At 54.7% G+C, this 26,986-nt stretch overlaps 2 protein-coding genes across 4 annotated transcripts; both read left to right on the forward strand.

The window, feature by feature from the left end:
* Positions 1-362: 362 nt before the first annotated feature.
* On the forward strand, positions 363-12,256 carry LOC136005968 (uncharacterized). Its single transcript, XM_065663863.1, has 18 exons — positions 363-446; positions 803-892; positions 5,113-6,048; positions 6,286-6,390; positions 6,867-6,935; positions 7,117-8,110; positions 8,240-8,376; positions 8,504-8,595; positions 8,747-8,867; positions 9,035-9,223; positions 9,499-9,621; positions 9,797-9,871; positions 10,199-10,363; positions 10,520-10,641; positions 10,955-11,020; positions 11,314-11,403; positions 11,682-11,835; positions 12,011-12,256. The coding sequence occupies exons 1-18, from the start codon at positions 363-365 to the stop codon at positions 12,251-12,253; spliced, it is 3,855 nt and encodes a 1,284-aa protein (XP_065519935.1). The 3' UTR covers positions 12,254-12,256.
* Positions 12,257-16,561: 4,305 nt separating this feature from the next.
* LOC136005314 (sperm-associated antigen 4 protein-like) lies at positions 16,562-19,791 on the forward strand. Of its 3 annotated transcripts, XR_010608752.1 has the most exons (7): positions 16,562-16,618; positions 16,801-16,841; positions 17,122-17,215; positions 17,383-17,452; positions 17,824-17,924; positions 18,515-19,112; positions 19,388-19,791. XR_010608752.1 is itself a non-coding variant. In XM_065662687.1 (6 exons), the coding sequence occupies exons 1-6, from the start codon at positions 16,586-16,588 to the stop codon at positions 19,031-19,033; spliced, it is 858 nt and encodes a 285-aa protein (XP_065518759.1). In that variant the 5' UTR covers positions 16,562-16,585; the 3' UTR covers positions 19,034-19,791. The 3 variants fall into 3 exon arrangements, 2 of the variants coding, with proteins under 2 accessions (XP_065518759.1, XP_065518760.1); XM_065662687.1 differs by having other exon boundaries at positions 18,515-19,791; XM_065662688.1 differs by lacking the exon at positions 17,824-17,924 and having other exon boundaries at positions 18,515-19,791.
* Positions 19,792-26,986: the final 7,195 nt, after the last annotated feature.

Genomic DNA, 26,986 nt, shown 5'->3' on the forward strand with positions numbered 1-26,986 from the left:
TCTTTAACCCAAACCTGGTAGGTAGTTAAATCCTGAGCATAATCATTGGTCACATCAGACAGACACCAGATAAAAATTACTATCGATAATCACACCTTATCTATATTTACATTATTTTCAGTCTAGTGCTTCACAGAATCACAGAATGGTTTTGCGTTGGAAGGGACATTCAAAAGCCATCTAGTCCCAACCTCCCTTTAATGAGCAGAGATATCTCTGACGGGATCAGGTTGCTCAGAACCACATCCAGCTTTCATTGCTCTTGTCCTCTGCTTTCAGCCTGATTCTTCCCCGGGATACTGCTGGCTTTTCCAAGGGTCTCAGAGTGAGGTGCTAATCCGGTTGCCTGCAAAATACGACCAATGGCCATAGCCATACAGCACGACTTAAAGACACACTCTCCGCTGAGGACTACCAGCAGTGCCCCGCGAGATTTCACCGTCTCTGTGAGTGCTGAGCGCTGGCGGCTGGGACCCAGCTGTGTGGGAGAGCTGCAACAGGGACTTGCTGGTCTCTGCGCATCTGCCGAGGCTCTTGTGCTCCCAAGCACTGCCATTCTCTGAGGGGACATTTCAAGGGACATGTGGAATGCCGTCACCCCAAGACTTGCTCACTGCATTTTGGCCCAGCACCTCTACGCTCTTGAGTAACACGCAACGGGGAGACTCAGTCCCACTGCATCCTGCACCAGACTGTGCTGGAGCTGCAGGAGCTGGAGGGAAACCACATTCCCAGATCTGGCACGAGCATTCCCTTGTGGCTATGTTGAGCCTGAACTGCTCCCCTGTGCTTTATCTCCAAGGGACTGGATGAAGAAGGCAAAGATGAAACTCTGCTTGGGACATTCACCTACGCTGCACAGGAAGAGCTTATCCAGACCTTCACTTTGCAGGTACAGTGCAGCAGGATTTTCCCCAGGACCCACTTTCTGGGGCCAGCAAGCTCAGGTTTCCAGAGCTGCCTGTCTTGCTCTGAGGCCAGGCTTTTGCTCTGCATGGGCACAGGGGTCCTTTGCTGCGAGGGTGGGAGAAGGGAAGAAGGGAGAAGCTGCCACCTCAGCCAGTGCTGCCGGAGCTGGTCCCGGAGCCAGACCCGGCTGGCAGAGGAAGATGTGCGGAGCCTGCTGTCGCTCCCTACAGCCCAGGAGTGACCCTGGCTTCTTTGCAGGAGAAGAACAGAGACTTCCGTTTTTTGAAGCTTGTGGTACAGAGCAACTGGGGAAAACCAGGGTACACCTGTATCTATCGAGTGCAGGTGCACGGGAAGGTGGATGGAACCAGTGCAATCAATAAATGAAATAACAAAAGATATCCACCCAGTAGTAGCAAATCCTTATACACTGTTAACATCTGTGAAGGAAAAATATAAATGGTTTACAGGGATTGATTTAAAAGGAAGGAATTCTTGAACATAACTGTATAGAGGTCATCGAGCATACATACGCAACCAGAACGGACTTAAAAGATGTACCTCTTGAGCAGCCGGACTGGGAGCTTTTGAGGCAGCTTTGTGGAGAACAGGACACAGTATGCAGGATATGCTGTGACAATGCAACAAAAGGTAATTGAAGCAAAAGCATTGCCTCTTGGGACGTCAGCTCAACGGGCAGAGCTGATAGCTCTTACAACAGTGTTGGAACTGAGTGACGATAAACAGGTAAATGTATGGACTGATTCAAAGTATGCATTTGGTGTAGCACACATACATGGAGCATTACGGAAGGAACGAGGACTGTTGTCTTCACAAGGGACTAATATAAAATATCTGGAAGAAATTTTGAAACTGGTAATTGCTGTACAAAAACCCAGACAGGTAGCCATTATGCATTGTAAAGCACACCAAGGAGGAACTTTGAAGATATCCGAAGGAAATACACTGGCAGATGGGACAGCTCGACAAGTTGCCTGGAAGGTATGGAATATGATGGCCCTGATACCTCTCAAGGTAAGCCCACTCCGTACCTATCTTCCACAAGACCCAAAATATTCAAAAGAAGATGAAAAGCTGGCAGGACTCAAAAGAATTCTGAAGGGTGGTATACAACAACAGCTGGACAGGTAATAGTACCACCAGCAATAGTGCGAAAAATCCAAATACAAAAATACAAACTGAACATCAGAAATGTCATTGGGGTGCAGAGGCATTGGTAACTTATTTAAAAGGAGGAATAATTTCCACGCAGATGCTAACTATGGCAAAAGCAGTGGGGTCAAAATGTGAAATTTGTTTGAAAAACAATCCAGTAGTAAAAAGACAAGTTGAGATGGGAAGAATTAGGATAGGCGTGGAACCAGGAGATTATTGGCAGGTTGATTTTGCGGAACTACCAAAAGCACAAGGGTACAAATATCTGCTAGTAGGGGTTGACACTTTTTCTGGATGGCCGGAGGCCCTTCCCTGTCGCACCAATCAGGCAAAGGAAACGGTGAAATGGTTGCTTAGAGAAATCATTCCACGATTTGGAGTCCCTTTAGGGATATCGTCAGATAGGGATCCACACTTTGTTGCAACCATAGTACAAGAAGTTAGTAAACTATTAAGGAGATCACGGAGCTTACATACCCCCTGGAGGCCCCAGTCTAGTGGACAGGTAGAAAAGATGAATCAAACAATAAAGAGACAAATCAGTAAAATATGTCAAGAGGCCAGAATAAAATGGCCACAAGCATTACCTATAGCTCTGTTACAAATCACAGTAAAACTCAGAAGTGGAATATCAGTAAGCCCCTATGAGATCCTCTATGGAAAGCCATACTTGGCAGGAACCCTCCACAGGAGCTGAAGCAGGATGGGCTATGGAATCCTTATGTGCTCAAGTTGCAGCATATCGGAATAGAGAAATGATTTATGATCTGATTGGTCAGACAGAAAGATTAGCCAGAGCAACGAGGAAGGGGTTCAGAGGCATGAATTTGCAGTTGCAAGCAACGACTAAAATGACCTTGCAGAACAGAATGGCATTGGACACGTTACTGATTAAAGAACATGGTGTTTGTGAATATTTGAAAGACAGAATAGACCATTGTTGTATTCATATTCCTAATGTAACTGCGGACATAGAATACAAGATTTCTCAGTTGACCAAAGTCGAACAAGAAGTGGAAAAAGAGTATATTGAACTAAATCGGGTCGGAGCACTCTTTGAAAGTTTGGGCCTTCACCTCACGGGATGGGTCCGTTCCCTCGTGCAAACTGTAATCGTGATACTGATTATATTCTTAATGATATATCTAATGTATCTTTGCATCCGAAAGGAAATAGCCCGAAGCAGTGCACGGACCCACCGAATTACAGGAGCAGTAACTAGGGAACATCCAAAGTACCCCACACCTCCACCTACTTACCAGGAGACAGCTACCTAAGAGAATGAAAATACTTACTTAAGTTGAGTGAAATATTTTCAGAGGGGGCAAATGTTAGAAAAGGGCGAAATTTTTACAATAATTATATAAAATAGTAGAAATTATTATATTTGAGAAATTTATAAATCAATAGTGCGGTTTTGGAAATGTTGGAACTCTGCAGTTTTGTTTGAAGTTTCGTACCATGGTTACTTAATAACCAGTGTTACAATGGTAGGCTTGGTAGCAAGAGCTAACATAACCATATATGGTGAAAGGTATATGCGTGGATTTAAGAAAGTATTGTGAAAGTCTATTGAAGCAGAAATTTTGGACACACCAAGGGTAGTCAAGTGAGGATAAGAGAATGCTGGCGTCCACATAATGGTTGGGATATGTCCAAAGAACGGAAAGGCGAAAAGGACAGAGCGAGGAAGACTTCTTACTTCATCCGAGGAAGACTCCTTACTTCATCAGCACGACTACCAGAGGGGGCTGCGCAAGCGCAGAAGAGGCTGATGTCGTAATAGACTGATGTGGTAATCCTTGACGCATATGTATTAGTTAATGTTGTAATCCGTGTTGCATATGTATTAGTTACAAGATTTTTCGTGTATAAATTGCAAACGCGATGTGACGAGGTCGAAGCCAGATTTGGGCGCGTGCCCCTGGTTTCCCAGCGCTGCAATAAAGCACCTCGTATAACCATTCCGGTGGTTATGTGTTTGTTCCTACGCTAACAACAGTACACTGGCCTTTCAAAAGCAAGTTCCTATCATCAGAATAGTTTGGTCACTTTCAACTCCAGTTGCCCACTTTCACACTTACATCACAACCTTATTTCTAGCATCTGGTTCTGCGGTTATCCGTTTGCACTAGTAAATGTTATTCTATGCATTCTCATCACTGTCAACCGATGCAATTAACATCTTCTAGTCCATGCTGGGGGAAAAGTATCACAAGCAGTCCCTTGATTGCTTGGTATTTGCCCAAGCAGACGTAAAAGAATGATAAAAAGTAATTAAAATGCAATTCCTGGCAGAAAACCAGGGCCAGCTCTCATTCAGGTATTTCAGTCAGCTTAATGATAAAGGTCAGCTGAGTAGGGCTTGGATATTAGGCACAGGTCTCTGCAGTTCCGTTTCAAGGACAGCTTCAGCAATTGGCTGTACTCAAGAGTGTAACAACCTATGCCACATGCCCATGCTAGCTGCTGTGAAAAAGGCTGTCAGAGATAGAGGGAGCCCTGCGTAAGTTAGTAAATCTGTTACTGACCTAGGAAGAACACGAGGGTGAAATTCATGGTAGAGAAATTCCCATGTATACCAACTGAAATCTCTTCTGGACCACATCAGCTCAGCAGAGTGGAAACCTGGGTGACCTAAAGATGGGGTACAAACTGAGCATTTTAAAATAGTGACCTTAGTTCATACTTTGCAAGTTGAAAACTAAGGAAAGTGTTAAAATTGGTCAATCGCTGAGGTGAGTAGCTCGAGAGAGGACGCCTTCAGCACCGGAGCAGGGGAGAGATCAGCGTCCAGGAGCCTCAACTCAGAGCGGCCAGAGCAACCGAGGGAGCTTCTTGTTAGAAACTTCCTTCTCTGGATGCGTGATCTAGTTCGTTTCTGCGGGAAAAGATGTTCTCGAGGACTCTTTCCGGCAGTACTTGTCTGATGGGTGACTCTGCTTCCAAGATGTTTTGGAGTCCTCTCCTTCCTCGGGCTGTGTGGAAGCTTGTGTGTGTCTGCGCCGCTTTTTGCTGCTTGCGCAGCTCTTTGCTCTGGAGCGAGGCGCGCAAAACGTGTGCGGTGCTGCTGCCAGCAGCAGCCTTCCCCCCAGCATTGCCACGCCTAAGGGAGCGAGTAGAACCAGTCCTGCTCTTGCCACCGAGCGCTGCCCCCCGCGGCAGGACAGCTCGCCTTGCCGGGGCGCTCCGGTGCCCTGGGCAGGGGCTGGCGGAAGCGGGGTCGGCCCCGGGACCCTCACCCGTGCGCTCGAGCTGCGGACGGGAGAGGGCCGCGGGGCGTCGCCTGGCAACGGGTGTGTTCGTCAGCGCCGCCTGGCAACGGGTGTGTTCGTCAGCGCCGGCCTCTGTGCGGTCGAGAACGGGCTCGGCCAATGCGCGTCGAGGAGCGGGCGGCGGCGGTCGGTAACGAGGCGCGGCAGGGCGGGGGGCAGCGTCAGTTGCTGCAGGTACGGGGCCGGGGGCGCGGGGGTCAGGGGGGCCGGCGGTGGGGCTGGAGGGGGCAGAGGCGGCGGGGAAGGGGCCGCCACATCCCTGAGGGAGCAGGAGCAGGAGGCAGGCTGCCGGCTGCCCGCTGCCCGCTGTCTCTCCTACCGCCAGCAGGTCAGACCCGTGTTGTCGGCCGTAGCGGCAGCGATGGCTCTGCTCAGCTTGACCCAGCTGCTGGACGCCGCCATCGGGACCAATGTCGAGAGCGTGAACTTCCGAGCGCTGCGCGACCTGCTGCAGGCCGTGCTGGGGCACCTGGGCCTGCAGGAGGGCTCCACCCGGGCCTTGGAGCAGCCTGCGGAGCGGGACAGGGCAAGGACCCCGGCCGCGGGGCAGCAGCCGCAGCAGGCGGATGAGCAGCTGCCTGCGAAGGACCCGCTGCGGGACGCCACCAGCCGCTCCGAAGCTGATGTGGCTGCCGACGTGGGGCAGCTGGTGGAGAGGGTGGAAGGGGACGAGAGCAGCAGCTCTGAGGTAGGGGCTCTCCCCAGTCCCCCGGGTGCTCCCCCGCTGAGGCGCCTCCTCCTCCTCCAGGGGTGGCTCTTTGCCCTCGGCGTCAGCTTCAGCGCTCCTGCACAGAGCTCAGCGCGGGCAGGCAGCCCTGCTGACATGGGCTTGTGTGGTGGCTTCCCTTGGGGCAGGGTGGGGACCAAGTTCCTGGTCTGCAGGGACCCTCCCGCGGGGCTCATGCCTGCCACCCTCCTCTCCTAGGACACGGCTGTCTACCAGGCTGTCCTGGAGGAGATTAGCCAGATGAAGGAGGCGCAGTCCCGCATGCAAGGAGAAATCCGCATGATCCAGGAGGCGCTTGGCTTGGTGAGCTGCTGCTGCTGTCCCCAGGAGGGAGCTGGCCTCTTGCTCCCCTCCCTGCATCACCCCGCTTCTCCCTGTGGACCGTGTCCTCTGGCCTCGGATGTCACCCAGTGTGAAGGGCCCTGGGAGGGAAGAGTGGGAAGGGTGCCCCAAGAGGGAAGCATGGGAGCTCAGCCCACCCTACCTGGAGCCCCGGGGAGGGCAGAAATGGGCAGCACTGCCTGCAGCTCAGGCTGCTGGCAGAGGTAACTGTGTGTGTCCGCCCAAGTGGCACTGAGGCGCTCCTTAGCTAAACACCCACGAAAGTACCGTGGGTGCTGGGAAGGAGAGTCAAGATCTACTGGTGCAATACAGCAGCAGCCCCTCGGCACAAGCCTGCCCAGCGTCCATCTGTCTAGTGCCCAAGTTAATTTGCAGATGCTTGTGTTCAGTCCTGCTTCTGTGTCCTGACTGCTGTCCCTCTCCTCACCCCCCTTTAGGGGAACCACCAGGATGCTGCTAGCCAGACGCCAGGCCTCTGCAACCTAAGGACTCTGGCCAGTGATGTGGTACGGTTACGAGCATGCCGGATCCTGCTACAGGACAGGAGATGGCTGCATCCCTGGGGGACCAGTGCAGGCGGTCTCTCTGCACTAGGGCATGGTCCCCAGCAGTGCTGGGTGGGAGGGGGAGTGCTCCTGTGGGCCCCACCATGCCCCTGGCTACATGGCTGATCCCTTCCTTCCCCAGCAAATGCTGAAGGAAAGGCTGGGCCTGTACCCGGACCCGGAGGAGGTCAACAACATGGTGCACTGGGACGTGCTGGAGGATTGCCTGGTGGGCAGCAAAGCAGAACGATGCAGAGATGGAGGAAGACCCAGAGGAGAACAAGAAGGAGAGCCGTCTCCCACCACCAAGCCTCCCACCACCAAGCCTCCCACCACCAAGCCTCCCCCCACCAAGTCTCCCCCCACCAAGTCTCCCCCCACCAAGTCTCCCCCCACCAAGTCTCCCCCCACCAAGCCTCCCACCACCAAGTCTCCCCCCACCAAGTCTCCCCCCACCAAGTCTCCCCCCACCAAGCCTCCCACCACCAAGCCTCCCACCACCAAGTCTCCCACCACCAAGTCTCCCACTTCAGATGTGGACACCCCACATGGGGCAAGCTCTGTGCTGGGATCTAGAGAGAGCTCAGTGGGGCTGAAGGATCCTGGGACAGCTCTAACGGCCCCTAAGCAGCAGGCAGGCATTCCCTCAGATCAGAGGAGGGATGCTAGCACCACAGCGGTGATGCAGACAGTGTCTCAGGACGTGCAGACCACCAGCCTGGGGACACAGCCAGCACAGCCAGAGCCCACGCGCACCCAGACCACCACCCTGGGGACACAGCCGGAGTCCACCGTCACTCAGACCACCATCTCAGGGGAGCAGCTCAGCACACAGCTTGACGGGGCTGGCCCCCTGGCAGCAGGGACTCTCTTGCCCACAGCCCAGGGATTCGAGATCCCACTCAACGCTGATCCCAGGTCCACGTCCCACGTGCAAGAGCCAGCCTTGCCCTCGGCCTCCAGCAGTGCCTACCAAAATGCCTACAAGTGCTACGTGGAGACGGTGGAGGCTCTCAAGCAGATTGGGCAGCTCAGACACCTCTATGCTGCCCTGAAGGAGCAGGTGGCCCAGCTAGAAGCCACCGGGTTGGAGCGGACTGAACTGGAGAAGCTGCGCCTGCTCCTCCAGGAGAGAGGTGGGAGCTCTGGGAGGCTTGTGAGGGGTGTTTGAAATGCTGGGTGTGGAGCTGGTTGTGCTCGGAGCCTGGGCCGTAGGGTGAGACCCCTTCACTGACAGTGTGTCCGCTTGTACCATGTTCTTCTAGGCCAGGAGAGTGTTGCCAACACGCTGGGTGACCTGCAGGCCCAGGTGTCATCCCTGCAGGGCCTGGCCAGTGACCTGCAGGGCTTGTCCAGGGAGCTGCAGGGCGTGGCCAGGGACCTGCAGGGAGAGAAGGGGAAGGTAAGGAGTCCCTGAGGGAGATGCAGGGATGCTGCGGGAGTTGGGCACGGAGGAGGCAGCTGAAGAGCCCCTGTGCTGGGATGACACAGGGGCCATGCCCTGACTCTGCCGCCACTGCCGTTCCCAGATCAGGAAGCTGGAGAGCGCCCTTGCCAAACTGGAGGCGGCCAGAGCCAGCTGGCAAATGGATCCCAGCGACCAACTCAGCTTGCCGTTGGGGTAAAAGGATGGGAGAGGGTTTTGTTCCCTGTGGGGCTGCAGGGGAGCCCAGGAGGGCTGGGAGCATCCCTTGCTGGGGGGTGAGGGATGCCCCCTGAGCAAGTAGGCTTGTGAAGACTAAGCCTGCCTGTGTCCCTGTCTCGCTGCCCAGGTCCACACCACAGGAGGTAAAGCGGGACATGAAGGATCTGGCCCAGCAGCGGCAAACAAGCAAGGCTGCACTGGATCAGTTGGTGACCCAGACAGCCAAGGAGGAGCAGGAGCGGGAGCAGGTGAGGTGTGGCGGGAGCTCCCACCACCCGCTGGCTCGTTGAGGTGGTCCTGGTGGGATTCCCAGCCACATCCCATGGCTGCCTGGGGCCACGGAGCCTCCACTGCACCTGGGATTGTTGGCTGCATCTGTCCCGCCTCAGAGGTGATTCCTCTTCCCCTTCTGCAGCTAGAAGAGGCCAGAGTGACGGAGAGCACGGGGCAGGAGGAGGCAGTATGCCCCATGTGCAGCAGCGACACCAGCACGCGCTTGGAGCAGCTGCTGCGACGCTATGAGAAGCTGCAGGGGCTGGTGGACTCCCTCATGTCGAGGAAGAAGATGGGCAAGGCGCTGAGGCAGCTGCCAGGGAAGAGCCAGGTAGGGAGATGGCAGCATGGGGGACTTGGGAGGGGGCTGCCAGAACCGTGCCCGGCTCTTTGTGCTTCGGTGTTACATGGGGGAGTTCCGTTCCCCCCCCCCGCCCCATACTGTCTTGTAAAGTCCGCAGCATAGACGGAGATTCAAGCCGTGCTGCAAATGTCCTGCTGGCACTGAGAGCCTACGGCCACTGGCCCAGTAAGCCAGGTCTGTCCCCGTGGGGCAGCCTCCCCACCTTGCGTGGCACTACCTCGTTATTTTCCTCCCTGGAGCAGGACCAGGAGGTGCTGAAGCGCATCCAGGCTGCCATCCTGCAGATGCAAGGGGAGTATGAGAAGCTCAACTCTGTCATGGGGAGCCTCCTGGATGACAGTCGCCAGCAGCAGGAAGATATCGAGGTAGATGGCTGAAACCCCCGTGGGCTTAGAGCATCCTCCAGGCAGAGCCCAGGCTGGGGACCACAGGCGATTTGCCCTGTGGAGATTAAAAGTACCTTTCCCAGAGGATTCTGTGTGTGGGGAGAAGCAGGGGTGCTCCTGCCGCAAGGTCATAGGATGCTTTCTGTGTTGGAAGGGTCTGTTGCAGTCCGTGGAGAGGCTGGAGAAGGAGAAGGCAGACAAGGAGGACCTGAAGCTGGGGATGGATGAGGTACAACCTCAAGGGGCCTAAGCACCAGCCAAGGGGGTCCTGGGCAGGGTGACAAATGCCCCTTGTCCCCTGGGAGCTTGGTGGCAGAGCTGGCCTTGGCGGGGGAGGATTTCTAGCCCAGCTGCAGGTCCCTCTGTCTCCCCCCATGTCCCTTGGGCTGCTGGGACCGACCCCATGGGGGTTGTGGTGCGAGTGGGACCACACAGCCGTGGGAGGAGCACAGTGGTCCTGCAGGAGTGCGTTTGCCTCTGCCCCTGCAATGGGCTGACCCTGGCTGTTGCACCTGCATCCTTTCCCCACCGTCTTCCTGCCTTTCCCTGTTGCTAGAAAGCAGACAAAGGCGCCTTGGAAAGCAAAGTCAGCCGCGCCCACTTTGAGGCGAGCCTGGAGCTGCTGAAGGAGCAAAACCAGGAGGTGCTGAGCCGGCTGACAGGCCAGGAGCAGGGGCTGCACGAGGTCCAGCAGCAGCTGCGGGAGGAGATGGCCTCCAAGGTGAGGGGCGGCTCATCACCGCTGCGCAGAAGTGGCACCTTCGGGGCTCGGCGGCCCAAGGCAGCATCCTCCTGAGGATTCCTGCTCCTGGCCTTTCCCTGGGGACGCAGTGTCCCATCGCGGAGCCGCTGGCTGAGGGAGTGTGTCTGTCTGCAGCTGGATCGCCTGGAGCTGGAGCCATTCCAGCAAGAGCTGGACGACCGCTGGAAGAGCAGCCTTGAGCAGCTCAAGAAAATGGCACCACCAATGGAAGCTGACAGTGCAGCTGGGTTTAGGAAGTGAGTGCAAGAGGGACAGCACTCGCCTTGTTCCCTCTTTGTCCTTGCCTGCATCCCCTGTTCCCACGGTGCCTGTGGCAGTGGCTCCCATGGCACTGGAGGTTTTTGGGCGCTCCCCTCTGTGAATTCTCCTGTGCCTAAGACGAAGTGGAGCTTTTCCCCAGGAGGGAGCCCACAACCAACCACTCTCCCTCATCCTATCCCCTTTCTTCTGTAACCAGCCAGCAGCTTGGGACCTTGTTGGTGTTGGGGGGCATAAACCAGGTTCAAAACCAGGTTTCGCCACTCACCCAGCCCTTTCTCCCCTCCCCAGGCAGCTGCTGGTGGATTTCCAGTGCCTGTCTTGTGACAGGCAACTCAGCATGCGGGTGCCTGGCTCGTGAGTACCGCCCAGCACAGGCGCATCAGGAGTCTGCATGGGTGGGATGGGGGAGATGGGTGCTGGTGGTGCTCCAGACCAGGCATGGGGTTCGGGGTGTCTGCCTGCGAGGGTCTGATCGTGCCCAGCCCCCTCCACAGGCCTGCCCGTCAGCGGGAGGATTAGGGCCCCTCCCGGAGGTCAGCGGGCAGGGGATGCCGTGAGGTGCAAGCCTGTGGGGTTTGGGGTGCTGCCACGAGCCAGGGTGGGCCATTTGTCCCCTGTTACCCACTGATGGCTCTTGCCCTCCCCAGGCCGATCCCACCCATCCCGCGCTTACCACCACTGGTCCCTCGCGTCACTGGAAAATCCCAGCCTGTTCCAAAGACGGAGCAAACCCGCAGGTAGGGGACATGGGACACATCCCCATCCCTGGGGTGCATGATGGCCCTGCCCCAGCAAGGTCGAGTCCTCCCCTGTGTTGGGGCAGACGACACTGCTCCCTGGACAGGGCAGGGCAGGGGAGCAGAGATGTGCCACAGAGGCTCAGCTGTGCTTGCCCCAGGCCTGGGGCTTTTACAGCCTCGCCACTGTGCTGCCCCGTCTCTCTCTCAGTGGCGCTGAAGCCACATGTGCTGAGTTGTGTGCCGGGTGCTGAGTGTTCCCATACCCTATCCTGCAGGGAGCCGATGGCTGCATGCACGTACCCCACCGTGCCACGGCAGTGTGGGGGCCAGTGTACTGTCACACGCCCGCTGCAGCGCAGCCTGCGCCTCCCGCTTGACCAGCCTAGGACCCCACAGGCAGTCCAGCCATCCACCCTGCTCCCCAGCAAGGTAGGGATGAAGAAAGAAGGGATCTGGTGGGGGTGACTGAGGCTGGGAGGGTGATGCTGAGCATCTGGGGGGGGGATCCATGCCTCAGTTTCCCCAGGAGAGATGGGTACGGAGGGTTGCTGGGGGCTGCTGAATTCAGCCCCATGCCTTAGCCAACCCATTCTCTCCTCCCCAGCAGGACAAGATAAAGCCGTTGTGGCAGGACAGCCGCAGGGCTGGCCCCTGCCCCTCAGCCCCAGGCACCACTGGCCCACTGAAACAAAGGTCAGGCTCATCCCACAGCCACCTTCTCCAGGTACACTGGCCGCACCCACCCCTCCAGCCCCGCAGGATGGATGCGGCAAGCCGGCAGCAGGGCAGGACTGGGGCTCAGCGGCTGAATCCCATTGCCCCGGCACCCCAGCAAGCACGGAAGTAGCTCCCATCAGCAGCAATAAAGAGTGATGCTCAGCAAAGTGCCTGTGTGGCCTGAGTGGGGGCACCCTGACTTGGCATCTGCCCTTGGCCTGTGGCCACTTGTCACCGAAGGTGCTGGAAACAGCCCCTGGCCATCCCCCTGCTCCTCATCCCCGGGGTCTGAGCAACCTCAGCTGCTGCGCTCCCCCTGGCACCTCCATGAGCCCTGTGTGGCCCTGACGGCCCCTGCTAGGGGAGCCTGTGGCCCCAGAGTGGGGCTGGGGGAGCTGGGCAGTGCAGCAGGAGCAGGAGCATGCTCGGTTGCTGCTGAAGGTGACAGCAACTTGGCCCCTGGGTGGGAAGGGTGGTGGCAGCAGCACGCGGTGAGGGACAGCTCTCAACTCCCTGCTAAAAGCAGGGAACTTGCCCGTATTGGTGCCCTTGTTCTCTGACTGTGAGTATTGCAGTGGTATTGGTAGAGAGCACAGCGCAGGAAGGGGCTTCAGGGCTTCATGCTAGAGTTGGCTTCCTTGGTGTTTGTGTCAAGGAAGGCAACATGTGCCTGAACTGCTTCTGGCATCCACCTGAGATCATACCTAGCCCTTAATTCATCAATAAGCCACGACATCAGCTAGCTGGGGCTAGCCAAGACTCTGGAGATTCGGTGCCTCAAATTGCGTAGGAGAGAAAACTCCCACCAGAAATAGGGGGTGTGTGGACTTCTGAGGCTAGGGTTCAACTCCCCTAGCTTCAGTAGGCTACAGAATAAAAGCTTAACACTGTGTGCCATTGAAGCCAAAGGACTGTAGACTGTGGGGACAAAGGCATCTGGGGAGCATCACCGTACCCCCGCTGTGCTGTGTTCCTGGGGGTGCCCTGTGGAAATCCTGCTCTCCTGGGGGTCTTCTCCCCAGATGGGGCAAGGGGGACCCCTCAAACCTGCCCCTCTGCCCACCTGCGGACCCTGCCCACCTCGCTGCACTCCCCAGACACCTTAGTCCCCACGGAGCCATCCCCCGTGGATGTTTTACCCAGGGGGAGTTGTTCAGGGGAAAATGGGAGCTAACAGCCTGTCTTGGGCTCCCAGGTGGCTCCAGCAGGATCTGGGATTCCCCCCAGTGCCACCTGCAGTGGAATAACTGGGAGCCAGCAAAGGACCCTCGAGCACCCACGGGTGGGCTCAGGCGTCGAGGGGCTTAACTCCATCCCCGGCACTAACTGCATTCGCAGGACGGGGCCCAGTCGGGTCTGAGCTCGGAGGGGACTAACGCCAAAGAGCTCAGGCCCTGTCGCTCTCTTCCTGTGAACATGCTGCCCCTAGAAGCACGAGCCCTCGCCTCACCTCGCCCTTGGCAGCTGTCTGGGGGGTGCTCCTTGTCTGAGGAGCCCCAGCGGGCAGATTTTCCTCTCTTTGCGCTTTTTCTCCTTGATGTTGCTCTGTGCCAGGTCTCTCCTACCATGGGGCTCTCCCGGTGCCCTGGGGGATGCTTTGCTGCTGCACCCTGAGCCCCCCCCGGCCCTTGCTGACATCTCTGGAGCTGTTGTGTTCCCATCTGAGAGGGTTTTGACCCCAGTGGCTTGTGTCGTGAGCAGCCTGGGGGCTGTGTTTCTGTTCCACGTTAACGGAGTTGGGCTACTGAAGCGCTAAACCAGGGGCTGGCGCGTTGTTTGAGAAGGGAATCGAGAACGCTCCTTGCCGTCCCGCGGGTGGGCAGCAAGAGGAGAGAAACTTCGTGTTTCCCTTTCTGACTGACTTGCCTGAGAGCACGGAAGGGAGCGCTTCCTTCAGGTGCTGCACGGCACCTGAGAAAGCCGCACGAGGGGCTTGTGAAAGGCTGTCTCCGGGATGCTCAAAGGAGAAATGGCCCGCCTATGATCTCTCCCTTGATGAGGCAGACAAGCACACTCCAGTAAACATGTACCACGTTCCAGCCTGCTGAGGGGGGGGACAAAGCCTGCTGGGGGTGGGGGGCAAAGCTCTTGCTTCCAAAGAGTGACAGGCTGCCCGTAGCAGGCCCTTTTGCTTCTCCCCACACTCTTCTTGATTTGGAGAAAACTCCAGGAACAAACTTGCCAACAAAGTTTTCAAGCTGACAAGCAGGTATTCTTTATTGCGGCCCCGGGAGACACGGGGGATAGCTCCTCCTAACGTGTGTCCCCGTATTGCTACACGAGCCGTCCTTATACAGTCCCTGGGCATACGTACATATTCATGAGCTTACATATGGATTGCATCATTTTCCAGAAAGCTCCCCGCATGCGTACAGAATTGTGGTGGTGGTCTCTGAGGGTCGTTTACTTCTTCCCACAATCTTCATCGCTTCTGGCAGCCTTTGAAGCACGCCCAGCAGATGCTTATACCAGCTTAATTGGTTCGTTAGCACCACAGACATTATAATCCTCCTGTCCTCCTACTTATCAGCTGGTTTAACTGTGGCCCATCCCGGGCACCTGCCATTCCCCAATACTCGTTTTCCCTGTGTCCTGTTCTTCTGGACTGTTAAAACTATGTCAACTGTAACGATTTATCTTGCACAAGAATTCTCAGTATGTTCTCCAGCTGTACTCTACTGGTTTTTCTGTGTACCATGCACCTCAGTAATTTTCCATTGCTCCTGTTACAAAGCCATCAAACTTAACCTCACTTAAAACTGATTCTAAAGGTTTATATATTCCATTTTGTAACGTTGTGCCCCCGCCTTGTCTCAACATCTTGCCCCAGGAAGGTGCAGGATGTGCAAAACACACCACCAAGTGAGCTGCGGAGTCTCTCCCCACACCCCCCAGACCCCGCACCCACCCTACCGCTTCATCTACAGTCACACTATGATGTCACACCATGACGTCACACCACGCAGGGGGAGAGTCGATGAGGTTGGGGGCTGTGGGCGTGGATGGAACTCACAGGGTTCTGCGGGCTGAGTGCCACTGGCAAGCATTCTCCTGGCTGTCTTCAGGAGCTCATCTGCGCACACAGCAAACTCTTGCAGCTTGCAGAAGGTGTCATTCCTTACCAGGATGGTACAGAGGAAGGCTCGTCCACAGGCTCGAGTGGCTGACCGGCAAGGGAGAACAGCTAGCTGCAGCAGGCGAAGCTGTTCGAAGGCTCGGGGCACCCAAGGGCAAAGGTCTGCCCACCGCACTGCTGCAGAAAACAAGGGTGAGTTCAGCACTGCCTTCCACCCCGTGCTTGCACCGAGCCTGCCCGACTTGGCCAGGCCCAACAGCGCTGCAGAACCGGCACCATCCTGCTGCCTGGGCCCACTGTGGCTATGTGATGACGAAGGAGCTGGGATCCTGTAGTTCCTAGGGGCACCCCAGCACTCGGGCCACCCGCCTTCCCCGGGCACGGCAAATGTGCCCTGCCTGCAAGGGGATCCTTCCACTCCACACTCTCAGCTTCCCCGCTACAGGCCATAGCCACAGCCCTTGCCCCACCCCCAGAGAGGGCCTGCGTGGGACCAGCACACACCTGCCTGCAGCTGTCTGGCGTGTACTCAAGGAGGATCCTGAGGCTTTCCTCTCATTGCTTTGCCCAGGGTTGCTCTGCAGTGTGGTCACGGCCATGGCCTTCCTGCGGAGGTGCCTTTGCTCAGGAATCTCCACCATGTGAGTACAGCACGTGCTCAGTAACAAGGCAGGGACAAGGAGCGCGCAGGGCTCAGGGCGAGCATGGGGAAGCTGGTGGAGGGGGCTGGGGCTGGTCGTGCTCCCCACCAGGAGCTTTCTGGCTACTTCTAGATTACTGCTCCTAAGCTTGTAAGAGAAAATCGCCCCTGTGCAGGGCTCTGCCCTGAATCACTGCTGCCAGCCGAACTCCCTCTTTTCCAGGAAAGAGTTCATCACCTTTGAAAAGAACAGGCTCTTCACAGTCCTCTTCTTGATGATCCTAGGGGCTTTCGGTGAGTATTTGCCTGTTGCCAGTGGAGGCATGGAGGCAGAGAATGCGAGCTCCAGAGTGAGAGAGAGGTGCTGGTGGGGCCCTTCCAACCCCTCCACGTGTGAAGCACAGGGAGCTTCTGAGATGCCCATGATACAACCAGCAACAGAGCCAACAGCTGAAACGGGTGCACAGCCTATGATGCTCACTGCAGACGGGTGGGGAAATGGTGTGTAGCTCTGCGGCTCCAAGCACACCTGGAAACCAGGAGTGTGCAGAGCCCTCCGGCATGGGGAGAGGGTCCCCACTTGGAGTGCCAACCCTTCTCTGCATCCCCATGTCCTCAGCCAGCCTCTTGCCACCCTGCTGTGGGAGGAGACCATGTCAATACAGGGATCATTAGAAACCCCGATAAAATAATCTCTTTTGGTGATGCGAATTACAGCTGGTGCCTGCTGTGGGACCTCCACGGTGATGTGGATTCTGCGGACAGCGGGTGTGCCACAGGTCAGTGACTGCAGCTGTGGGACAGGAAAGTCCCACAGAGGAGCACTGCTGGAGTGGGTGCATGGGTAAATAGCCCAGTCCCTCCAGTTCTAGGCAGTGCCCTAGAGAATCAGCCGCGGCTTCTGCCGTGACTCTGGAAAGCCCTGGCAGTTCTGGGACTCAGGAGAGCCTTTTCCTTTCAGGTGCTGCTGGGGGAGCCTGCAACTGACCTGGCGTCCCTGCAGTAAGAGTCCTCTCCTCTCTCCTGACCTGCGTGCAACACGTTTCATGGGGTAGCGGCAGATGAGCTCATGCTATCTGCATTCATTTTCACGGTGCCCAGAGCTTGTATCTTGTGCTCCTGCCTGGGCCTTTTGCTAAAACAGGAGGGGAAGGAAGCATTCACAAGCCAGGCAAAGAGAAAAAGAGGCTGGAGCTTTGCTGCCTCTCTTCCTCCCAAGCTTGGAGGCTTTGGGAGGGGCTGGGCAACTCTCTGACAAGATCCGCTTTCATGCTGACTGCAGAAATACGATTGCTCTGTCGTGGAAAAAACAGGACATGCAACATCTGAGAGATGAACTGGCAAGACTGGCTGCAGAGATCAACAGTGTGAAGAAGGTGATCCTGCACTGTGGGAAAGAGGGCCGGGGCCTGCCTGGGCAGCTGGTGGGCTTTTCTGGCTCAGCCCACGCACCCCATCCGTTGCCAGGGGCTGCTGGTTGAGCTGCTTCACTGTAAAGCCCCTTCTGGCCAGCTTGTGACGTGGTTGTTCGTGTTTTCCCCAGGAAGCTCAGCAAATGAGAGAAGCAATGTCTGCAATCACACAGATGTCTGGCTGGGCTCTGAAAACCACAGGTACGGAAGAACACAGGAAGCCAGGGCTGTCATCGCACTCAGCTCCTGCTTAGCGCTCCCAAAAGGAGGCTGTGTGGCAGCCTCAGTTCTGTGAGGCGCAGGGACATGGAACAAAACCACGGGATGCAAGAGCATGACTGTGACTGAGCAGGTCTCGTGGGGTTTGCTGTCTCCCAGCACTCACAGACCTCCTGTTGTGTGTCTGAGAGAGAACTGCTGTCATCGGGCATGGGGATCACCTTCTTTTCCTGGGGCACCCACAAAGGTGTGGTGCTGCATATGGAGGCTGGCAGGCATCCTTAGAAATAGCCTGCAGCCACTAGGTCCTCAGAGCATGGAGCCTCTTGGACTCTCCTTTCTTCTCCCTCCAGGGACTGCCATCAGCCTGCAGAGATCACCCAGCAGCTCTGCAGGGCTCTGCAGGGTGTTCTGGTTCCTGTTTACTCCACCCATTCTGGATACCTTTGTGCAGGTAGAGTAGCAGAAACTGTCAGTGCTGCTTCTCTTGCCTCTTACAAAGTTGGTGGCAAGCCCTGTGCCGTCTCCCCTCAGGCCAGTGGTATTGCTCAAGGCCGTGGCATGGGTCCAGTGCCTGACACCTGAGGTCTCACAGAGGGCTTGGCCCCCTCCAAAACAGCAGCTGGCCACAGAAGTGGTTGTGCTGAGCCGAGCTTCCTGCTCCCCGTCCCAGATCACGTCTGCGTAAAGAGACTTCTCCTCTGCAACCCTATTTCCCTGCCACAGCTTGACTCTCCCTCTCCTGATGGGGCAGTGAAGGGTGGGGAGAGGCTTCGGAGCTGCTGTGCAAAAAGACAGGTTTCATTAAAGGCCTGACTCGGGTGCAGCTACCAGATGCTTCCGCTGACAGGCTATTTTCCTTTTTCCCAGGCTAGGAAGATGAGTGGGCACTTCCATTCACTTCCCATTTATGGAGAAGTGGACAAATGCCATTTGTTTTGAGTTTTTCCCACAAGTGCAGTGCCGCCTATGGTTCTGGCTGCACAGGAGAGCAGCGGGCCACATCACACCCTCACTTTCATTGCTCTTGTCCTCTGCTTTCAGCCTGATTCTTCCCCGGGATACTGCTGGCCTTTCCAAGGGTCTCAGAGTGAGGTGCTAATCCGGCTGCCTGCAAAAATACGACCAATGGCCATCGCCGTACAGCACGCCTTAAGGACACACTCTCCGCTGAGGACTACCAGCAGTGCCCCGCGAGATTTCACCGTCTCTGTGAGTGCTGAGCCCTGGGGGCTGGGACCCGGCTGTGTGGGAGAGCTGCAACAGGGACTTGCTGGTCTCTGCGCATCTGCCGAGGCTCTTGTGCACATTCTTGGGACATTTCAAGGGACATGTGGAATGCCGTCACCCCAAGACTTGCTCACTGCATTTTGGCCCAGCACCTCTACGCTCCTGAGTAACACGCAACGGGGAGACTCAGTCCCACTGCATCCTGCACCAGACTGTGCTGGAGCTGCAGGAGCTGGAGGGAAACCACATTCCCAGATCTGGCACGAGCATTCCCTTGTGGCTATGTTGAGCCTGAACTGCTCCCGTGTGCTTTATCTCCAAGGGACTGGATGAAGAAGGCAAAGATGAAACTCTGCTTGGGACATTCACCTACGCTGCACAGGAAGAGCTTATCCAGACCTTCACTTTGCAGGTACAGTGCAGCAGGATTTTCCCCAGGACCCACTTTCTGGGGCCAGCAAGCTCAGGTTTCCAGAGCTGCCTGTCTTGCTCTGAGGCCAGGCTTTTGCTCTGCATGGGCACAGGGGTCCTTTGCTGCGAGGGTGGGAGAAGGGAAGAAGGGAGAAGCTGCCACCTCAGCCAGTGCTGCCGGAGCTGGTCCTGGAACCAGACCCAGCTGGCAGAGGAAGATGTGCGGAGCCTGCTGTCGCTCCCTACAGCCCAGGAGTGACCCTGGCTTCTTTGCAGGAGAAGAACAGAGACTTCCGTTTTTTGAAGCTTGTGGTACAGAGCAACTGGGGAAAACCAGGGTACACCTGTATTTATCGAGTGCAGGTGCACGGGAAGGTGGATGGAACCAGTGCCATCAGCCAGGTTTCAGATGTGACGAACTCGCTTCAGTAAGAATTAAAGAGGAAAATGGAGAAACAAGGAGAGTGGCTGGCTGTTAGTCTGGGGCGCAGCAGTGTCATTTCAGTGGCCTTCTCACAGCTGCCAACTACTGCCTTTCGCGGGCCAAGGCCTTCCTCAAGCTTTTCACTTTCTCTCCACCCCAGGAATGTTTCCTAAGTAACCAAAAGGAGACAACATTCCCATCGCCTTTTCTTGCCTACTTCCTTGTCAAAATCCTTTGTGGGTCATGATATTGGTGCCTGGGGCTTTTCCTGGACACTCTTCCCACTTTGCGAGGAGTGAATCCCATCCGACACCAGTAAACCTGGTGCCATGTAAGCCATCCTGTTATCAAGACAGCCCACACTGTGGAGGTGACACCAGCCATGGAGCCATGTACCAAAGGACTTAGTCCACCTCGTCCATCTAATGTCACTGCCCCCAGCTGGAAGAAGAGATAACCTCAACCCCAGATCCCCCTTACCAACTGTCCCAAGGCCCTTTTGATCACACTTGGACTGTGGGTTGCAGCGTAACCACCACTCCCCTAGAAGACCGCTAATGGGCGGCAGTCTGAGGGCCACACCAGGCTGGAAGTTTCCTAACAATGTCCTTAAGCTGGGCCCCAGGGAGTCAGCAGACTTCCGCATGAGGGGGGTCTGCCTGGCATACTGGCTGCTCTGTTCCCCTCAGAAGGGAATAACCTACAACTACAACCCACCTTTTCTGCCTCACAGAGGTGACTGTAATACGGGGGTTACGCTTTTCTGACCCTGCCACCACTTCTGCAGCAGATGGGCCTCTGACCATCCACTGACTGGCTTTTCACTTCCAGAGCTTCACATCACTGAGGTTGTACAGACGCACCCGGGAAGGTGAGGTGGGCACGGGTGGCTTTCGCCTGCTGCCCAAGTGTGGACTTGCATCCATTCACTCCTTTCCCTTGAGCTGCTGCCTTTGGTCTGGGAGGGGGAGGATTCAGGACTTCTGGATCCTGTTTTTTTTTCTGACAGTGAGGCCGGAGCCTGGTTCCACCAGCCTACATCCTTCTCGCACTCCCTGCTGCTTCTTAACCTTCCTACTACTTCTTCTAGGTCTGACCCCGGGCTGAGCAGATCGTCCACATGGTCACACGTGACACAGCTGCTGTCGCTGCTGCCATCCACTACCAGAGAAAGGCTCTGTCACTCCCTGCAGCACGAGCCCTGGCTGGCTGCACGTTTTCCTGTCAGCCCCGCACAGGTTCCTCCATCCCTCCCGAGGAGCGCAGATCAAGTCACTCTGCACCGCCGGGTGCCACGCACAGGCTCCTCGCTGAGGGTGAAGGCCTCAGAGCCACCCACGGAGCTGGGCAGCGGCCAGCGGCCACTCTACACACCCGCGCCCCCCAGCCTGCTTTGTGAACGGGCCGGACCGCCGCAGCTCGGGCAACGCCCAGATCTCGCCAGCGACTCCCGCGAGAGCTGCCGGCCCTGGCGGGGAATTCTGCACCGCCCCGTGCGGTAGCCCCGGGCGCGGCAGGGGCCGCAGCTGCGCTGCAGAGAAGGCGGGCTCCCGGGGAGCAGCCGTGCCCCGGGAGCGACCTTTTGAAGTGGTCACTGGGGGGCGCGGGGCAGGGACGAGGAGGGGAGGGAGGAGGAAAGCGTCTGCTTCCCCTGGCACGGAAAGAGAAGGCAGCGGGAAATGCGGAGCGCGCGTTAATACAGCAAAGCCGGGCTGCCAAAGAACAGTAATGCAGGCTCTGCCAAAGCACCCTCTGGAACACGGTGTGCTCACACATCTAAAACCGCAGCTCGGCTAGGCTGTCCTGGTTCAAAAAATGCTGCGGGACTTCTCAGAGGGTGGGAAATGAAACTGCAGGAGTAGCTGATCTGGTACTTTGGGGTTATGATTAATTTCCCAGTAACTACTGGATAACCATTCGATATGCATACTTGTTGTTATTCAAGAAAAAAGGAAATGATACGCGGATTGACTCCACAACTCGTTAAAGTTGTCAAGTAGGTGTGCTTTATTCAGCGCTGAGGTGCACGAGGATAGCTCCTCCAAAGTATGCACACCCAGGATCGTTTTTCCTTTACCTTCAAACCTAGAACAGCAAACCAAGTTAGCTCAGATGTTAAGCATGTTAGCAAAGTGTATGAATTTGCTATTACAGGGTATGGATCCTCAGTTATCTTGTTAACAGCCCGTAAGCCCTGTACCACCCGGTATTACCCATCAGGTTTACAAACAGGTAAACTAGGGGTGTTAAAATCAGATTGGCACTCTTTTAGCAGTCCGAGCTGTAGGAAATTTCCAGTCATTTGGAAAAATTCCTTCCCTATCTTCCCTTTTCAGGGGGTATTGTTTAATCCTGACTGGCTGTTTTCTGTCCTTGAGCTTATCTGCACCGGGAGTGCATTTTTGGCCCTTCCAGGTATGTTTGTAGCCCATACCCCTGGGAATACCTGATCCAGTATATCTTCAATCTGACTTCTCCCTCGACATGATTAGTGATCAAAACTAAGCTTTAACATCTCTATATACTTATAACTTTATAACTTTATATAGCTTATATATAACTCTATATACTTTAACTTGGTTAAAGAAGGAGCTGCTGGGCAAACTCAAGTGGAAAAGGAGAATCTATGGATTATGTAAGGAGGGGCTGGCCGCTTGGGAGGAATATAGGACAGTTGCTAGAGGATGTAGGGAGGCAATTAGGACAGCTAAGGCCTCCTTGGAACTCAATCTTGCTAGTCGGGTTAAAGACAATAGAAAGGGCTTCTTCAAATACATAGCAAATAAAACTAACACAAGAGGCAATATAGGCCCACTGCTGAACGAAGTGGGTGCCCTGGAGACAGAGGATATAAGGAAGGCAGAGGTGCTGAATGCCTTCTTTGCCTCTGTCTTTACTCCTGCAGACTCTCCCCGAGGGCCCCGGATTTCTATAGCCCCAGAAGGAGTCAGGACAAAGGAGTTTGCTTTGGTAGATGAGGATTGGGTTAGGGATCAGCTATGCAATCTGGACATCTGTAAATCGATGGGTCCGGATGGAATGCACCCACGGGTGCAGAGGGAGCTGGCGGAGGTCATTGCTAGGCCACTTTCCATCATCTTTGGTAAGTCGTGGGAAACGGGCGAGGTGCCTGAGGATTGGCGGATGGCAAAGGTCACACCAGTCTATAAGAAGGGCAAGAAGGAGGACCCGGGTAATTACAGACCGGTCAGCCTTACCTCCATCCCTGGAAAGGTGATGGAACAACTTATTCTTGACTCCATCACTAGGCATATCAAGGATGAGGGGGTCATTAAGAACAGCCAACATGGTTTTATGAGGGGGAAGTCATGTATGACCAACCTTATGGCCTTCTATGAGGAAGTGACTAGGTGGAGGGATGATGGTAGTGCGGTAGATGTGGTTTTTCTTGATTTCAGTAAGGCATTTGATACTGTCTCCTACAGCATCCTCATAGATAAGCTAAGGAAGTGTGGGCTTGACGATCAAGTAGTGAGGTGGATCGAGAACTGGTTGAAAGGAAGAAGGCAGAGAGTTGTGGTCAATGGCGCAGAATCTAGCTGGAGGTCTGTGACTAGTGGAGTTCCTCAGGGGTCGGTGCTGGGACCGGTGCTGTTTAATATTTTCATCAATGACCTGGATGAGGGAACTGAGTGCACCCTCAGCAAGTTTGCTGATGACACAAAACTGGGAGGAGTGGCTGACACACCAGAAGGCTGTGCTGCCATTCAGCGAGACCTGGACAGGCTGGAGAGTTGGGCGGGGAGAAACTTGATGAAATTCAACAAGGGCAAGTGTAGAGTCTTGCATCTGGGGAAGAACAACCCCATGTACCAGTACAGGTTGGGGGGTGACCTGCTGGAAAGTAGCGAAGGGGAAAGGGACCTGGGGGTCCTGGTGGATAGGAGGATGACCATGAGCCAGCAATGTGCTCTTGTGGCCAAGAAGGCAAATGGCATCTTAGGGTGCATTAGAAAGGGAGTGGTTAGTAGGTCAAGAGAGGTTCTCCTCCCCCTCTACTCAGCCTTGGTGAGGCCGCATCTGGAATATTGCATCCAGTTCTGGGCCCCTCTGTTCAAGAAGGACAGGGAATTGCTTGAAGGAGTCCAGCGCAGAGCCACAAAGATGATTAAGGGAGTGGAACATCTCCCTTATGAGGAGAGGCTGAGGGAGCTGGGTCTCTTTTGCTTGGAGAAGAGGAGACTGAGGGGTGACCTCATCAATGTTTACAAATATGTAAAGGGTAGGTGTCAGGATGATGGAGCTAGGCTTTTTTCAGTGATATCCAGTGATAGGACAAGGGGCAATGGGTGTAAACTGGAGCATAGGAAGTTCCACGTTAACATCAGGAAGAACTTCTTTACTGTAAGAGTGACAGAGCACTGGAACAGGTTGCCCAGGGAGGTGTGGAGTCTCCTACACTGGAGATATTCAAGGCTCGCCTGGACAAGTTCCTGTGTGATGTACTGTAGGTTACCCTGCTCTTGCAGGGGGGTTGGACTAGATGATCTTTTGAGGTCCCTTCCAACCCTTGGGATTCTGTGATTCTGTGATTCTGTGATATACTGTTGGTCATTTACTTTTAAAGTGATCTCGCCTCCTTTGAAAGAAATGGTCGCTCCCAAGTGTTCTAACAAATCTCTCCCCAAAAGAGCTTTTGGGGAGTTAGGCATATACAAAAACTTATGGATGCCCCATGGTTTTCCTAATTGATATTTTAATAGTTTACAAAAATAAGCCTTTTCACCTTGGCCAGTCGCCCCTTTTATCATAATATAATCGTGCCCAAAGGCATTAAAGCTTTGTTTAAAACTGAATACGTTGCACCCGTATTAACCAAAAATTCCACTTCCTTTCTTTTCTTTTGTCCCCTAGCTCCATTATAACCAGTGGATCTGCAAGGGAAGATTCCCCTGGTCCCCGTCAGTCTAGTTCCCGTTCAGTCACCAGAGCCACCCCATGGCACTCTCCCCACCAGGGCAGTCTCACTCCCAGCGTCCAAACTCCTCATAGCACTCACACCAATCCGGTTCCACAGAAGAGGAGGCCACTCTCCCACCTCTGCCCGACGTTCCTCCTCCACCAGTTTCAAAGCAACCACTGCAGCCGTGGCTATAGCACGACCCAGCTTTTTCTTTTCTACCTGTTTCCGATTCCTATACACTCTCCGTGCTTCCTCCTTCACTCCCACCCACATTTATTCATCAACCCTTCAGTCCTATCTGTTAACGTCTGTTTGCCTGCCCCGGCACCCATCCCATGCTCAAACACAGGAACTGCGGGAGCTCCCCTCCTTTCCCCCTTGGTTTTTTTTCCTTTTTTATTTTTTTTTTTTTCCCCACAGCTGCTCACCCTGCTCTGCAGGGGTTACAGATGCCTGCCTCTGCAACAGCACTTCTGGTTTAACCCCTTCTTAACTCTGAATGTGAATGTGCTGCTTGTTGCCAGCAACAGCAATTTCCTCCTCCTTATCAATACCTGATAGGACAGAGGCAGAGGGTGCTCCTCTCGGAGGTACCTGTGACACATAATTTTCTTGATGACTGTCCCAATATCACAGGCTGAACAACATCTCTCCAGCTTAGCTTTCTGTTTTTCCCTGGCCTTTTCCAAAACCAAAATTAGGGATCTGGCAGAGCTATATTAATTTCACATTCTGTCTGCCACTCCGGGTGGTTTCTTAAAGTGAAACATATCTGCATACGTTACTTCATCGCATTTTCCTGGCCACCTCAAAAACAACGTAAATTGAAAAAAAATGTATGATAATTCAGAGTTCCATTTTTAGGCCATTTTTCCTGATTTTCCAAAGTATATAAAGGCCACCATCGGTTACAATATTTTACCAACGTTTTCTTGTTTACCGAGCCCCCAGAAGAACCTCCCAGTTCTTTCCAATGTGCCAAAATGTAACCCAATGGGCTTTTCTTCAGAATTCCCTTGTTTTGACCGGCTCCCATTTCAAACAATCTCTTACAAATCTCTATAGCTTCTCTTTCCCAGTGCTGTGCAAATGCACTTAAAAAATATGAGAGCACCTACACACAAGTTTTATGATATTCTCAGGGGATTCAGTAAGATAGTATCTCTGGGTTCTGCAGATCCACTCCCCTGTCGTTAGAACATAGTTTCGGTTCCAGCAAAATTTACACTGCCCTAGTATCCACGGCAGGCTCCACTGTTCAAAAGTTATTATGCACTCATATGTCAGGTTGTGAAGTTTTTCCTAATATCCCCCGTGGATTGTCCCAAAAAGAGAGACATTAATTGTTGTATTCCCATTTTATTTTCTCCCTTGTAACCACGTCTCCTCAAAATATTTTTTTTTTCTGGTAACTTTTACAAACCCTTTCTCAGTTTTCCTTTCTAAGTTACCGGAAGTCCCCCGGGATTTTGTGTCTTTTCTCCACAAACCCGCCAGTGTTTCGTAAGACACCCCGAGCAGTATCTGCCCCACTACCCTGCGTGGCTATAAAAGTGGAATAGACACTAAAAGCACTGCCACAATATCCACGTGGAATGCCACCTGTCACATACAGTTATACTCCCACAAGGCACACAGCCACAATATCCACGTGAAATGCAATATCCACGTGAAATGCCACTCGTCACATACAGTTACACTCCCACAAGGCACATAGGGAATTCCCTTGCCCTTGTATTTCATAAAGCTATCCACTGCGGGAGGGGTAGCCGGACCTTCCCCCACTTTCTGAGCTGCTTAATGATTACACACAGACAAGACACAGGACAGAAAAACATGAACGCTTCGTCCGTCTCCGGCCGCTCCCCTCGCGGAGATACAGAACCGCGGATTAGGACTCCGCACTCGTTTCGTAGCTACGCTACGTCTCAGTCACAAACACAAACCCTTACACATGGGATCCCACACACTCACACTACGGTTCCGCTTACCCTTCTCCTGCTTCTTATGGTAGCAGGTCCGTCCTGGTTCTCAGAATCTGAGATGCAGTGGAGACCTGGTGGGTTCGCCTACCCTTCACCTGCTTCCCTTAGCAGGTCCGTCCTGGCTCCCAAAACTTGGGATGCAGCGAAAACCCGGGCTCGCCCGATCCGCCTTCAGGATCGATCGCGGCCGCCCTGTTGGTCGACAAGCCCCCTGCTTGCAAGCCCTACCTGCCAAGGGGAACTTCGCTGTGCGCCAGACGTCTCTGTGCACCTTACCAGCAGCCCCGGGCCACGCGTACGCCTTACAGGCCCCCTAAAGTACCTCAGTTCCAAGCATACCGTTTCTCCGCAGCCGGCACAGGTTGTTGTCTGTCCCTGCAGTGAGCAGAAAAGAAGCGGAGCTCCTCCAGGCAAGAGGCCTGGGGCGCCTAGGATGTCCGCCCCTCAGCCCATCCTGCAGCCGAAGAGAGGCCTCCTGCCTGGCTCGCCAAATTGACACTGGGATTGACTCCACAACTCGTTAAAGTTGTAAAGTAGGTATG

The sequence above is a fragment of the Lathamus discolor genome, chromosome Z, assembly GCF_037157495.1.
Source record: "Lathamus discolor isolate bLatDis1 chromosome Z, bLatDis1.hap1, whole genome shotgun sequence".
NCBI lineage: Eukaryota > Metazoa > Chordata > Aves > Psittaciformes > Psittacidae > Lathamus > Lathamus discolor.

Bases quoted from the DNA above. Each gene is read 5' to 3' on its own strand.
- LOC136005968 (XM_065663863.1), top strand. From the start codon at position 363: ATGGCCATAGCCATACAGCACGACTTAAAGACACACTCTCCGCTGAGG. The intron at 8,596-8,746 runs GTAAAAGGATGG...CTCGCTGCCCAG, and splicing joins CAACTCAGCTTGCCGTTGGG to GTCCACACCACAGGAGGTAA. The intron at 11,404-11,681 runs GTAGGGGACATG...CCTATCCTGCAG, and splicing joins AAGACGGAGCAAACCCGCAG to GGAGCCGATGGCTGCATGCA.
- LOC136005314 (XM_065662687.1), top strand. From the start codon at position 16,586: ATGTGGATTCTGCGGACAGCGGGTGTGCCACAG. The intron at 16,842-17,121 runs GTAAGAGTCCTC...TGCTGACTGCAG, and splicing joins ACTGACCTGGCGTCCCTGCA to AAATACGATTGCTCTGTCGT. The intron at 17,453-17,823 runs GTACGGAAGAAC...TTCTCCCTCCAG, and splicing joins CTGGGCTCTGAAAACCACAG to GGACTGCCATCAGCCTGCAG.